This window comes from Leishmania mexicana, chromosome 34, assembly GCF_000234665.1.
Source record: "Leishmania mexicana MHOM/GT/2001/U1103 complete genome, chromosome 34".
Classification (NCBI taxonomy): Eukaryota; Euglenozoa; class Kinetoplastea; order Trypanosomatida; family Trypanosomatidae; genus Leishmania; species Leishmania mexicana.
In genome coordinates this window covers 1,406,523-1,419,912 of record NC_018338.1, presented here as the reverse complement: position 1 = coordinate 1,419,912, position 13,390 = coordinate 1,406,523, and the positions used below count along the sequence as shown (strand labels likewise).

Genomic DNA, 13,390 nt, shown 5'->3' with positions numbered 1-13,390 from the left:
GTACGCAACGCTTCTTTTGGCATGTCACGCTGAACAGAATCTCTGCGTACAGCAACCACGTTGCCATCGGCCCGTCACTCGCTCCTCTCTCCTCCAGCATTCTTGAGTGACTACAGGTATGTTTGGTTCAGTGCGTATGCGAGCGTTAGTGCATCCCCTATACAAGCACGTGCCGCCAGGGCGCGTATCTTCGCAGTGAGACGCACTTGCTTTACCGACTACCTGTGCTTAAGTCCCCCCCACTGACCTAAACAAACTCTGACCATCGCATCACCTCTCGTTTCGTCGTCGTGCCTCTCTCCCTTTCTCTGCCGATTGTGATTCCTCTCCTCATGCCATTCTCCTGAAATCCCTCATCACTCTTCCGCAACAGCTCCTTTTTTCCCCACCAAGGATGCCGACCCGCTTCAAGAAGTGCCGCCACCAGCGTGGCTCGACGTTCTGCGGCTACGGTCGCGTAGGCAAGCACCGCAAGCACGAGTCCGGTCGCGGTAACGCCGGCGGTATGCACCACCACCGCATCAACTTCGACAAGTACCACCCCGGGTACTTTGGTAAGCTGGGCATGGACCACTACCACCGCAAGAAGAACCCGATGTGGAAGCCGACAATCAACCTGAACAACTTGTCGCGCCTGATTGCTGCGGAGGCGGCGGCGAAGGCGACGAAGGGCGGGACTTTGCCTGTGGTGGACCTGCAGTCGAGCGGGTACGCGAAGCTGCTGGGCAACGGCCACATCCAGGTGCCGTGCATCGTGAAGGCGCGCTACGTGAGCAAGCTGGCCGACAAGAAGATACGCAAGGCCGGCGGCGCTGTGGTGCTCCAGGCGTGAGTGCGAGGGGGAGGAGCGTTGTTTCTCTTTTCTTTCTTTGCTTCCTCTGACTTTTGCTTGGTCGCGTCCTCACCCCCTCTCTGGGGCTGCTTACTCGTGTGTTCTCTCTTCCTCTGCCGTCTGTCCCTCTCTTTTCGGCGTGTGAATGCCTGAGGTGGATTCACCAAAGAAAACCCCGCAAGGTCTTCCGTGGAGACGGTGACGGAGAACCGGGGCACATCCCATTCCTTTTTTGTCGCGCCAGCACGCCCTCTCGCAGTGACGGTCTTGTGCCACAATGAGTGTGCGGGTAAGGGGTAGGAGGGACTGAGGCAGGGAGGGGGCACGCGAAAAAGAGGGGAGTGCGTGAAAGTTAGCGCGTGAGGTGCTCACTGAGAGAGGCGGTGGTTTTTGCAACAGACAACCAAAACAGCACGCACGGAATGAGCAGTCCATCCATGCATGGCGCGGGGGGGATCAGATGCGGGAGGCGGACCCGTTTCGCATTGATGATTGCGGCGCCCTCAGAGCCGTGCGAGGCTGGCTTTGAGCTGGTCTTGCGCCTGGGGCGCGCTGGCTGCGGGGTTGCGCGCACAACCGCGGCACATGGGGCTTTTCGTGTGGTCAACCAGCTACTCCCGTGCCGTTGAAGGGGTGACGGATCGCGGTGTCTTGCCTTCGCGACGCCGACCCGTTTTCGCTCTCTCTGTGTGCTGCCGCCTGTATGAAAGCGGCAGTAGCGTTGATACCGAAGTCGCGGGGGGTGGGGAGGGGGGAGACGAGGGTGAGGCCAATGTGTCTCCCCTCTTCGGTCGTCGCTCGTGAGTCTGCGGCATTCTGCTCTGCGCCGCGCGCACTTGTTCACTCTCCTCCCCCTTTTGCCCAATCGCCTCTGTCTTTTTTTTGCCGGTGCGGCGTTGTTTGTTTCTTTGCAAACGTCCGTAAACAATCACCGTGGCTGCCGACGCAGCGAGCGCACCGCTTGTGACTCTGAACCTCTCCCACAGGCATACCTGATCATCCTGCAGGCTATCTATCTTCACTCTTTTCGTTTTGGCTTCACACAACACTTTTTTCCGGCCCCCTCGCGCCTTTGCTTGCGTCTTTCCCGTCTTCTTTACTCACTGCGGTGCTCTCCCCATCGGCGTCGCCTCCTCCCCCTTCCCGTCCTCCCTCTCCATCTCCCCCTTTTCACAGGTGCCCTGCGTGTGTTGGACGGTGGCGTTTTTCCACCTCTTCTCGTTTTCTTCTGCTCCACCACCACGCGTGCTTTCCGTGGCATTGCGTCGAATATTTCGTGCGTCGTTAACCCCCTATTCGTCGACAGCCACATTACCACATTACTTTCCTCATCTTTCTTTCCAGTCGTTCTCTATAACGACTCTGCCACTCGAGCGGCGGCTACCCTCGCTAGCGCAGCGTCTCGATATCACACGGGCACAAGCACACTTGTGCAAAGTGGTGGTGCTGCATTCAAGGTCAAGGCTACGTTTTGCACGTGCAGCGGCCTCCATCGGGTCGCATCTGGGCTGCACTTCACTGCGCCGGCTTTCATCTCTTCGTTTTCGTTTTCCTTCTTTAGCTCTTAGTCACCTATCGGGTGACATTGTTGTGTGGACGATGATGCGCACTTCTTCTGCTGTGATGACGACGCTCGCCGTCACCGCGACGCTGCTTGCCATGCTCAGCGTCTCTGTCGCAGTGAGCGCGGTGAACCTGCTGCCGCTGCGCGGCGATGGATTGATGGATGTGGAGTTGGTGTGCCGCAGTGCCACGCTGAGTGAGCCGACGGTCTACAACAGATCCGTGATCAGCGCATTTCGCTTCGCCGTCAGTGCAAGCACGGGCAACACAAAGGAGAACGTGCATCTTCCATTATACGTGGAGCGCATACTAGACAGCGACTACGTCCGTACCTACTACATCAACTCTACCGACAAGTGCAGCATCTCCGACTCCAAGGGCATTGTGCACACGAGGGGATTGTATGAATCCTCGGACGAGGTGGTCTTGGCTGGGAGTCTCATTACCATGCTGAGCTCCCCGCTCCCAGCGACATCCAGACCGAGCGTGACTCGCGGTATTTCCGTCAGTAACTACTCGGGCCAGTTTACCATCACGATTCCGAGCAGTTACGGTGGCCTTGGGGTGCCCGCCACGTACAGCGCCGCTGTGTTGACGAGCACGAAGTACTGGTCGGTGAACTTGATGGAGGTGGACCTGACGCCGGTGTCGATTGAGGTGACGGCTGTAGACGCCGCCAGCAAGATCAATAACTGCCTCTTTACCTTCTCCTTCCTTGGCTCGAACGTGTCCGAGGTGCTGGGGTCGCTTCCATCCCCCTGCAACAACTCATCCTCTATGCATCCACGTGCCTGGAAGCCGACGGACGTTGCTCTGCCGAAGATGGGAGGCCCCGCGGTCGCTGCTGCTGCTTTTTCATCGCGGCCCAGTGTCTTCAGCAACTCGAGTGGGGCGTTGTCATCGACCTCAGCAGCGGACATTGCCAACTACACGATGCCAGAGTTTCCTGATGACTTCACGGCGAGTTTCCTTGTTGTTTCGCCATTTAAGATGTCCTTCTACCAGGTTCGCGAGGCTTACAGCCTCTACGCGCGTTTCTCCCGCACCAGCTTGCATTTCCCCATGAGGGGTGTCGCCGGTCGCGTGTATGAGCACGAGTGGCACACCAACTCATGGAATCAGATGTCGTACTACCACACCAAGTTTTCAGTGCCGAACGGCCAGGAGGTGGCCGACGAGGCTCTGCGCAGGTACTTCTTCCCTGACCTGAACACCTGCAGACGCGTCGTCATTACCTACGACTTGATGGCCAGGAGCTCCAGCTCCCTGCTCCTCTACTCGCCAAGTGTGCCGCCGACGTTTATCGGCAACCAGACGGTGCGCAACATCCCGTGTGGTGTGTGGGTGGCGGAGACGCAAGGCGTCCGTGTAACGTGGTACTGGGCGACTGCTGATTATGTGGACACGACGTCGTTCTGGACAACCGACAGCATACAAAGTGGCACGTCGAATTACAGCAGGCTGGTGCGCATGACGGTGACCGGCAAGGGCGGCGCCCCGCCGCTGTTCGCGCACCACCCCTTCTTCCCACAAGGCTACGGCTTCCCCGTGGCTGATCGTGATGTGGCGTGCAGTGCGATGATGCCTTCTGAGGTGGATATGGGCTGCTACACCTACGCCAAAAACGGTGATTTCACTTACATATACGAAATCACATATTTTGTGCCTTACGTTCGAAGGAGTGACTATGACCTCCCTGCCACGTGCGCCGGCGCCGAGATATTGGGCTCGATCCCCAGCTTTCAGTGCAACTACAAGGGCATCACGAGCGGTGTGGCGTCCATACTGCTGGCTGTGGTTGCGCTACTGTTCTCCCTTGCGAGCGGGTGCTGCGTGTGGTGCCCCTTCTCCCGAATTGTGCGTCACCAACAGGATGAGCTGGCGCGATTCACGTGGGAGATACGCCTTGCTCAAAGGGCGAACGGCACTGAGGGGCATGTCACAACGGACGTCGTTCCCAAAGGCTAACCTGATGGCAGGAACCCCTCCTCGTGAGTCTTTCTTCAAGAGATGCGCAGTGACCTTGCGGCTATCGCTTTCCTGTTTCCCTTCCTCTCCTCGGTGTCTGCCATGATCGCTCCTTCCACCCTCGCTTTTCAGCGGATCTCTCTTTGTTTCCTCTTTTATTCCGTTGGCGCCGCCTTTGAGGTGCGTGTCGTCACGTTGGCTGATGCTGGTGCGGGACAGACACGTTGGGTTCACTATCCCCGCTTTTCCCCTTTTCGCTCTTCCCTGCTTTATTGTCTTTGCGGGCACGTCTATTGTGGTGTCAAGGGAGCGAAAGACCTCCTCTGGCGTGTCACTGCATCATGGTGGTGGGCCTCTTCCCTCCCCCTCCCCCTCTCCCCTTCCTCCTCATTCCCCTTGCTGCTCCGCCGTGCGTCGCCCTTTGTCTCTCCCCTTCCCCACTTTTGCTTTTGGTTGTCTTTCCGTGCTTTTTCTTATATCGGAGAGGTCCCTCGGCCGTGGCGCACTCATGTGTGGGGCGCGCATGTGCATATGCATGTGTGTGCTGTCTGCACAAGGTATGGCGCATGCTCTCAAAACATAGAATGCACTCTGGGGTGCGACGCGTAGGGAATCTCGGCCGCCTCCCTGCGTGCGTGCGGGTGCGCGGGTGTGGAGGGCTCCTATGGTCTTACTGCCATGGCATCTGCTGCGCGGTCGAGCTGGGTGGATGGTGCGCCTGAGCGACACCCGTGCAACCCTCCCCTGCTGAATCAAGTCGACGTGATGTTTTCCGTATCCTCGTGTTCTCTGTCGACTCGACACACGCACTTTTACGTCCCTGCACTGGCATTCCTCCCTCCGCCTCTCTCTTCACTGCCGCCACTCCATCGCCCTTGCTCCCCCCCTTTGCCCCTCCCCCTGCACACCCGCATTCCCGTTCACATACACATAATTGATTACGCTGCGCTGCACCCTACTACGTGTCTTGATCACTGCACACAGTTCGATTACGAGATGCCGACCCGCTTCAAGAAGTGCCGCCACCAGCGTGGCTCGACGTTCTGCGGCTACGGTCGCGTAGGCAAGCACCGCAAGCACGAGTCCGGTCGCGGTAACGCCGGCGGTATGCACCACCACCGCATCAACTTCGACAAGTACCACCCCGGGTACTTTGGTAAGCTGGGCATGGACCACTACCACCGCAAGAAGAACCCGATGTGGAAGCCGACAATCAACCTGAACAACTTGTCGCGCCTGATTGCTGCGGAGGCGGCGGCGAAGGCGACGAAGGGCGGGACTTTGCCTGTGGTGGACCTGCAGTCGAGCGGGTACGCGAAGCTGCTGGGCAACGGCCACATCCAGGTGCCGTGCATCGTGAAGGCGCGCTACGTGAGCAAGCTGGCCGACAAGAAGATACGCAAGGCCGGCGGCGCTGTGGTGCTCCAGGCGTAAGCAGCGTGTTTTGGTGCTCTCTAGGAGAATCGATCATTGACGTTTTCGCTGAAATGGCAATCGAGCAGGCATTTTTTTAATTTTGTTTTCCTCTTTCTCGTTTGTTTTATTCCTGAAACGAAATCGAGTGATCAATGATGTTGTGTGAGGACGGGGAGGGTTCCGAGAATGGATGGCGCTATGTGTGTCACGTGGGAAGTATCGGCGGAGTGCCTGAGACACTCCGGATAAAGACACCGGCCGGACCGGTGTACGTCCACACAGTTGCTCTTTGATTTAAATGGCACCTCTGCGACGCCGTGCGAGGTGCGCTGCGGCAGCAGAAGACGATGGATGGAATCGTTGCACTACTTACCTTCTCTTCTCTGCTTATGGGTGTTCTCATGTTACTTCCTTCTCTCGGGCCAGCTGCTTGGAAGGACTCTTCTCCGTGCCGCTCGCTTCTGGGCTGCTTCACGCGGTTCTGTTTTTATTTTTTTTACTGTCGCGAGCACACTACAGTAGATGTATGCACACCCCTCTGCTCGTTTCGCAGTGTTCATACGCTCACTGCCGTCACTGTGGGGACAGCTGTGCTGAGCCAATCGGGGTGCCGTCTCACCCACTGATAGAGCCCCACATAGCGGCACACTCGTCTCTCTTGGGCAGAGACTAGACAAGGCGTTTTTTTTAGGCGACTGCGCTCTGTCACGTTACCGCTTCTCTTCCCCCCCCCTTCACGGACTCTCCTGTGGCTGGAAGGGCATATGGCAATGGGGATAGCGGCACACCCGACAAACAGCACACATTTTCCACACTCATATAAATAGACGCACACGTCTCCGCACGTGCACAACCTTTTGCTTGTAAACGCTCTTCTTCCGTTGCGAGGTGGTCCTCTTCGGGCAGCGGCTGGAGGAGCAGTCCTCCTCTCATACAGTAGTCTCCCGGCCGTATCGGCGGCGCTGCAATGAGCTGCACCAGCGCGTCCGCCAGATTAGGGCAGGAGGCGATGCCAGTCGCAGGGCCTTCAGCACCGTCAACGATGATGCCCTCTCTGCATAGCATTAACGAGGAAGGCGCCATGCGCATTCTTGCAGAGATGCTAGACGCGCTTGACACTCACGGTCTTGCTCTTTTCTCGGGGTCCGGTCAGGAGGCGGTGTGGCCGCTGTCGTCACCAACGACTTGGTCGTCAGCTCTCGCTGTGCTCTCCACTAGTGCGCCGCTCAACGCCATGGTCGCTGACACCCTACTGGAGCGTGTGAGCGCTGCCTTGTCGGTCGAGATCGGTGTGTATAATTCAGCCGTCCTGTGCTGTAGTGGCCCACTCTCCACTGAGGTAGCGCTTCCGGCGCTTGAGCGACTCGGTGAGGTGTACCGCCAAGTGCATTCACACCTGCTGGGCTGGTGCTCGACACTGCATACACCAGGGGTTGCTGCGCTTCTTGCTGTCCGTCTTCGCCGCGCGCTGCTGCAGACAGACTTGGTGACCGGCGAAGAGCCGCCAGGAAGGCAGGCGCTCTTTTCTTTCCTCCGGCGGCACGGTCGGTTCCTCCTGGCAAAGCAGCGGAAAACGGGAGGCGATGATGGAGATGAGGAGGACGCGGACAGCTCAGAGTGCGACGGGACTTTGAGAGAAGCAGGTGGCGTTAGCGACTGCACCTTGGCACCTGGATCCCCTTCGCCAGCGTCGGATTCGTTGATGGCGTGTCTGCACCGGCTATCGCTAAACCGGTCAGCAGAGGTGAAGCAGCTGTGGAGGTCCGTATTAGAGGACGGCATTCGCGACCGACTGAGTGACCTCTCTGATGACTTCTCGACTCGTATTTTGCACAAACACCTGTCATGGCTGAAGCACTCGGTCGTGCCGTTTGTGCGGATGGTGTTGCCCGTCAGCGACGGGGAGTCGGAACCTTTCTGTCGCAGCAGTGGAAACCTCAGCGGCGGGACCTCTACGAATCAGCGGTGTGGGGATGTGGGAATGACGTCAGAAGGCCGTCCTACGGTGCCGGGACGCGCGCAGGGAGGCGACGCGTGTCCCTCCTCGCAGACGAGCGAGATGGTGCGAGCGGAGCGGGAGGCATGGTGCGCCGACTTGCGACTGCTGCTGCTGCACACCTACGCTCGCAGACGCCTTGACGGCTTTTGGGAGATCCTCTCGGACTACCCCGACTCCGTTCCAGCTCTCGAGGACATGCATTACTGCCTGCAGTCGACCCCGGAAAGCGGTCTCAAGACAGAGCTGGTGCAGACTGTGCGTCATCTGCTCTCTTCGCGCCTCCACCGCGCCGGCACACGCACCGACGACATTTTGGCCATTCTCATCAATACCATTCACGCCTTCTGCATATTGTTTCCGCGAAATGAGCAAAGCAGCGTCGTCTTCTCCGTCACCTCCGACACCCTGGAGCATCTGCGACGGCGCAAGGACTGCGTGCCAGCGGTGGTGCAGGCGGTGATGCAGCCCGGTGGTGCAATGAACGTTGCACCACCACCGCTGACCCAGGCTGCATCCGAGGGCCTTGTCGGCAGCCTGGATTTCGACGCCGATGCAGGTGGCAAGGAAGGAGAGCTGCATCGCGCAGCTTCTCGAGACCGACCGGATGTGGTGCGTGTCCTGCTGACGTCCATTCCTCGCCGTGCATTAGTTGATGAGTACCAGCAGATGCTGGCGGAACAGCTTCTGCAGAAGCCCATGCACGAGTTTGATACAACACCAGAGGAGGAGGTGCTCGAGCGGCTGCGGCACGTGTTCGGCGAGACGGCACTCGATCGGTGCGCAGTTATGGTGCGAGACATGCAGATGTCCCGGCGTATCTCTCAGCAGCTGCGCGAGCAGCTGGCTCGTAGCCGCGCGGATCGCTTGTCACAGTCAAGATCCACTGCTGCCTCCGCCACTGCTGTGTCTCCCGCGGCAAGCGTCTCGGTTCTGTCGATGACAACCTGGCCTCCACTTGCTCGTTGCAGTCCCGCGAACGGCGGCGATTCTGGACCTGCTGCGGCGCCACTGAAATTTTGTCCCCATCCAGCGCTGCAGGAGGAGATGGATGCCCTTGCCGAGGCGTACAAGCGGCTCAAGGACAACCAGCGAATGACCTGGTTGCCCTCCCTCGGCCGTGTTGAGCTAGTGCTAACGCAGAAGGACCCGTCCAAGGGGGACACACTCGTGGCGGTGCCGCAGGTACTCTCTCTGTTCGACGCCTCGATCGTCTTGCACGTGAAGGAGATGGCAAGCCGTGGTGGCTCCAGCACCCCGGTCCATCTAAAGGAGGTGGCGGTCGCAATGGAGGTGCAGCTGGAGGAGCTCCGCGCGCACGCGCAACGACTCTCCCCGGCGGTGCTGGTGTTCCAGCCAGCGACGGACCTGGTCACCATGCAGCTCAGCGTGGCCTCTTCTGCCGACTTCGTCTTCATGGAGGACAGAGAACCTGATGAGGAATCCGGGAAGCCGGCAGGACTTCCCCCCGAGCGCGTGAAGCTGATGGAGCGGATGGTGACGTCGCTCCTCAAGACACGTGGCGCTCAATCGAGCACAGCGATTCACAGCAGTCTCAAGTTGTTGGGCAAGTTCGAAGGGTCAAACGCGGACGTGGTGGAGCTTCTGCGGTCGTTTGTGGGCCGAGGATTGATTGTGCTCAACGACGCGAGACAGTACGCCCTTCCACCCAAGTAAGCGGCACTGACTTCCACATGAAGATGTGCGTGCGCACTCACCCCTCTCCTCCCTCTTTTTTTTCCCCCATTAGAAGCCGTCACAGCGGAACTCTTTGCCGAGCCGAAAAAAGCAGGCCTGAGTGTTTGCCACTTGGATGAAAAAAAAGGCGTACGCCGTTCCAGTGTGCGTGTGCAAGCAATGTGCACGGGTGTCATGATGACGCAGTGACCGAACACCACATGTTTGTCCACCTTTCATGACACCACACCCTCTTCCCCTCTTGCGCATTGGAACTGTCCCACCAGTTTCTCGTACTTCAACCCCCCTCTCTCTGCCTTGTCTTTCTCTCTAGAGCGGACCCGACACGCTGGTGCGTTGCGTGCCCCTCCCCCGTTGCCCCTCTACTTCTGCACGGGGGTGCAGCCGTTTCTCCGCATGGCATTGCCCTTAGCTGCACGACAGCACTTCTTGGAGCACGGCTACGCCATTGTTCCAGATGTGCTCTCGACCTCCATGGTGGAGCGCATCCGGTCTGGGGCCTTGGCCTCCACAACGGCGCGCTTCCGCTCCTTCGCGCACCTGCCCAACGTCCACTCCCTTTTGAAGTCTACGCCCAAGTGCACAGACCCACTCCAGGATGGCCTGGAGTCGCATCTGCAGAAGCGGCGGTACATCCTACGCTACTACCGCGACATGAGGCGGCATAAGCGGCGGCTGCGGCGCGCCGCGAAGGCGTTCCTTAACGGCCGCGATGTCTCGGAGCTCGGCAGGGAGGATATGTTGAAGTTGAGCGAGATAGTCTCTGCGGAGGCGCAGAGGGTGTGGAGCCGAGGCTGTACGAGCACAGTCAAGACGGACCCTCAGATGCACATGGCGATAGACCAGTACCGCGCCAATGCGTGGATGACAAATGCACAGCTGGAGGCGGTCCTGCGCGACAAGGAGGAGTTCGTGAAGCCGCTCTCGCAGCTCGCAGAGGTGGTGGGCGGTGTGACACGTCCCGTCATTTTTGGTGATGTGCCCCTGCTGCGCGAGGCGTACGGCAACCCTGTTGGGTATCATTGCCTTGCCCCAACGATTGGCACCCGCACGAACGCACGCGTCAGCAAGGGCGGTGGTGAGGCGACGGCAGTGTCGATGGTTCTCTTCACCTACACCCCTACTCCTCTGTGTCTCCCGCCCTTCGTGATGAGCAACTCACAGCACGCGGTGCGCCGCCAGTACCTGCACTCGGTGCGCGCCGAGCGATTGTGGCGTCCGTTTGCCCCCATGGAGGCCGACATACGCGATCAACTGCGCCGCTTTCAATTTGATGCATCTGTAGTGGGCCAACCGCTCCTCGCAGGAATGGCCGGGTCGAGCAGTACCCCCGCTGCCCCCGTAATCGGCCCGGGAACCGTCATGGTGGTCGACCCGCACTTGATGATGGCGTTCGGTGGCAACATGACACCCCAAAGCGAGGTCATTTACCGCATCAACGTGGTTTCGGAGAACGCGCAGCCGCATCTGATGGCGCCGTCGTGGATTCGCGGGTGGCGCACGATGCCACAAGAGGTTCATTTTGCGTCTCCTGTCGTCTTTCCGCTGCTCTACGTTGAGTGAGGTTCTCAAGGGCGAGTGGGTGGAGGGCACCAGGGTCGAAGTGGCGAGAGGCGCTCTGCGTTGTGTATCCGCGGCAGTGGTAGTCGAGTGGCTGTGAAATGCGCTGTGTTTGTGTGCAGTCGAGTGATTGCCCAGGCCAGTGGTGTAGTCACATATATAACTTCGTCTTGCTCTTTTTTTTTGCTGTTCGTGGCTCATTGTGCTGCTTCTTTTTCTAACGAGCGGCAGATGGGCGCCGTCTCATGGCTCTGCCCTCCTCTACGTGATTGCTGGAGAGGTGGTTGTGTGGATCATTCTGGCGCCTGCCTCTTCGTGAAACCATGAGGTGACCACAAAAACAAAAGAACCCGTTTCTAAAGAAGGGGACGATTCTAGCAACCGGTGCCCTCTGCCGTGGGTGAATACGCACCCTTCTTTAGTTGCATCCTGCAGAGGGTGCGCTCGGCGTTCTGTTTCTTCTCGGTTCTGCAGCGGTAGGTTGCTTTATGCCATCGTTGAATGCGGGTGGGTGGCTTGCATGTGTGTTCCCTCCGCCTCCTCGCGTTGTAGCGCGCTCTGTCGTTGTCCTGCTCCTCTTCCCTTCTTCGGCTATCCCCGCAACTCGCATCTGTCATGACGGTTTTTCGTCAACTCGAACACGAACGCCTCCGCCTATCACGCATCCCATATACCCACCATGAGAGGAGGACACTGTTGGAGGGTACTGTGCTGCGGAAAACAAACAGAGACGCCTTGCGGGCGGTCTGCACACGTAGACCCACCCAGGGACTGTTTATCTCGGTGCGCTGGTGAAGCTGCGCTTGTTTTGTGAGTCTTGCCGACCCCCCTCTCCTCTCCTTCCTCACGTGTCCATCAGACACACGTGCTCTGCAACTTATGGATTGTGGCTGGACTAAAGTCATCGATGGCTCGATAAAGGAGCGAAGCGAACAAGGCCGCTACGAAACGGGTTTCAAGCACACCGACACATAGAGACGGGCAACGCAAGAGCGCTTGGATGGATAGTGAAGGGTGAGCAGTAGCAGCAACAGCTGGACGCAGCACTGCATACACACGTAGATACACTGGGGCTTTCTTGGTGTTTCGCCACCATGCGACATTGTCCTGCGCGCATCCACAACTTCTACGAAGACGATGATGTGGAGTCTGTGACGGCTCAGTCAGGGAAGCAAAGACGGTTTGCGCCATCGCCACGGCCGTTTTCAGCGCCCTCGAGCTCCCCGCGTGCTGGAAGCGACGCACAGTCTCCCGGCCTCATCGCCAGCTCGGGAGAGCGTAATGCCTTCGTCCAGCAAGCGGAAAGGAGTGAGTCTTCCCGTAGCAGCAGCAGTAGCTGCAGCAGTGCGTCCATCGAGCGTGTGATACACTGCGACGGGACCACTTCTCAACCAGGTTTCGACTCTATTTCGACTCACAGCCTTTTCATCGGTGAAGCGTTGGTGTCGCTGCGGCAGCTACAGGAGTCCGTGGAGGAGGCTGTGCGTGATGTACGCCGGTTGGATATGCTGACGCGGAAGGCCGTGTGGCATGCGCTGACTCGGCAACCGAGCTCTCGCGATGCAAGGCTCCACAGGAGGACCACCACCACATCGGTGCACAAGGTATCTCCGGGCGTACGGCGTAGCGCATCTACCTCTGCAGAGGTGCACCACGGAGCCGAAGGCTACTCCGAATCGACAGCACTCGTGCATGAGAAACCGTTTCTTCCACCCGACCGCTATCCCACGACACCAGCGCTACAGGACACTCCCGATCATTTTACGCGAAACCTCTTTGGCTCCTTGTTCGCGGCACACCGTGCTGGGCTCTTCGAACAGCAGCGCGCGTGGATGCAGCGCCGCCTACCTCGCAACACAACGGAAGCTCCTGCCGTCGCCGAGATTCCCTCGTCCTCGCCGGCTTCGACTCGCCGTACAGCACTGCAGCGGGTCTCCAGCTTGAAAAGCTCCGCCACAGCTGCACCCCGGAGCAGCCGAACCACTGTCGCCTCCGGAGGTAGTTGCGTGGGGGCACCGACGGCAGACGCCGTTGACGTCGAGGAAGAGCGTGTTCGATCGTCTGTGTCGCTGATCATTCTCCGCGTCGCGAAGGACCGCGCCATCGCGACTGTGTTTCTCCGTCAACTACGCCTCGAGGCGTACAAGCGGCGTGCTCTCCGCGAGAATGTCGACTTGCGCTACAGCTACTACGTCCAGCGCCGCTTGCTGCGACGGTGGAGCGACGCGTCGGTGATGCAGAGACGCTGGCGCGTCTCTCTCCTGACGCGCATCATCCTCCATTGGCAGCGTTTTGTGCAGACGCGAAAAGCGTTACGCGGTGTCCTGTCCTCGTGGAGGCGACTTTTGCAGCAGCGA

General features: G+C 59.0%; 6 protein-coding genes across 6 annotated transcripts in view; all 6 read left to right on the top strand.

The window, feature by feature from the left end:
• Positions 1-394: 394 nt before the first annotated feature.
• LMXM_34_3780 (putative 60S ribosomal protein L27A/L29) lies at positions 395-832 on the top strand (the record flags this gene model as incomplete). Its single annotated transcript, XM_003879324.1, has 1 exon — positions 395-832. The coding sequence occupies one exon, from the start codon at positions 395-397 to the stop codon at positions 830-832; it is 438 nt and encodes a 145-aa protein (XP_003879373.1).
• Positions 833-2,431: 1,599 nt separating this feature from the next.
• Positions 2,432-4,363, top strand: LMXM_34_3770 (conserved hypothetical protein; the record flags this gene model as incomplete). Its single annotated transcript, XM_003879323.1, has 1 exon — positions 2,432-4,363. The coding sequence occupies one exon, from the start codon at positions 2,432-2,434 to the stop codon at positions 4,361-4,363; it is 1,932 nt and encodes a 643-aa protein (XP_003879372.1).
• A 996-nt stretch (positions 4,364-5,359) lies between these two features.
• LMXM_34_3760 (putative 60S ribosomal protein L27A/L29) lies at positions 5,360-5,797 on the top strand (the record flags this gene model as incomplete). The annotated part of the gene is made up of 1 exon (XM_003879322.1): positions 5,360-5,797. The coding sequence occupies one exon, from the start codon at positions 5,360-5,362 to the stop codon at positions 5,795-5,797; it is 438 nt and encodes a 145-aa protein (XP_003879371.1).
• A 1,963-nt stretch (positions 5,798-7,760) lies between these two features.
• On the top strand, positions 7,761-9,452 carry LMXM_34_3750 (conserved hypothetical protein; the record flags this gene model as incomplete). Its single annotated transcript, XM_003879321.1, has 1 exon — positions 7,761-9,452. One exon carries the CDS (start codon positions 7,761-7,763, stop codon positions 9,450-9,452), a length of 1,692 nt encoding a protein of 563 aa, XP_003879370.1.
• Positions 9,453-9,869: 417 nt separating this feature from the next.
• On the top strand, positions 9,870-11,036 carry LMXM_34_3740 (conserved hypothetical protein; the record flags this gene model as incomplete). Its single annotated transcript, XM_003879320.1, has 1 exon — positions 9,870-11,036. One exon carries the CDS (start codon positions 9,870-9,872, stop codon positions 11,034-11,036), a length of 1,167 nt encoding a protein of 388 aa, XP_003879369.1.
• Positions 11,037-12,127: 1,091 nt separating this feature from the next.
• The window catches only part of LMXM_34_3730 (conserved hypothetical protein), a gene marked incomplete at both ends in the record, with an annotated part of 2,611 nt that continues 1,348 nt past the window's right edge, over positions 12,128-13,390 (top strand). Inside the window, one exon of the mRNA XM_003879319.1 lies at positions 12,128-13,389. Within this exon, the coding sequence (XP_003879368.1) occupies positions 12,128-13,389 (1,262 nt within the window). The remainder of the gene's footprint in view (position 13,390) is intronic.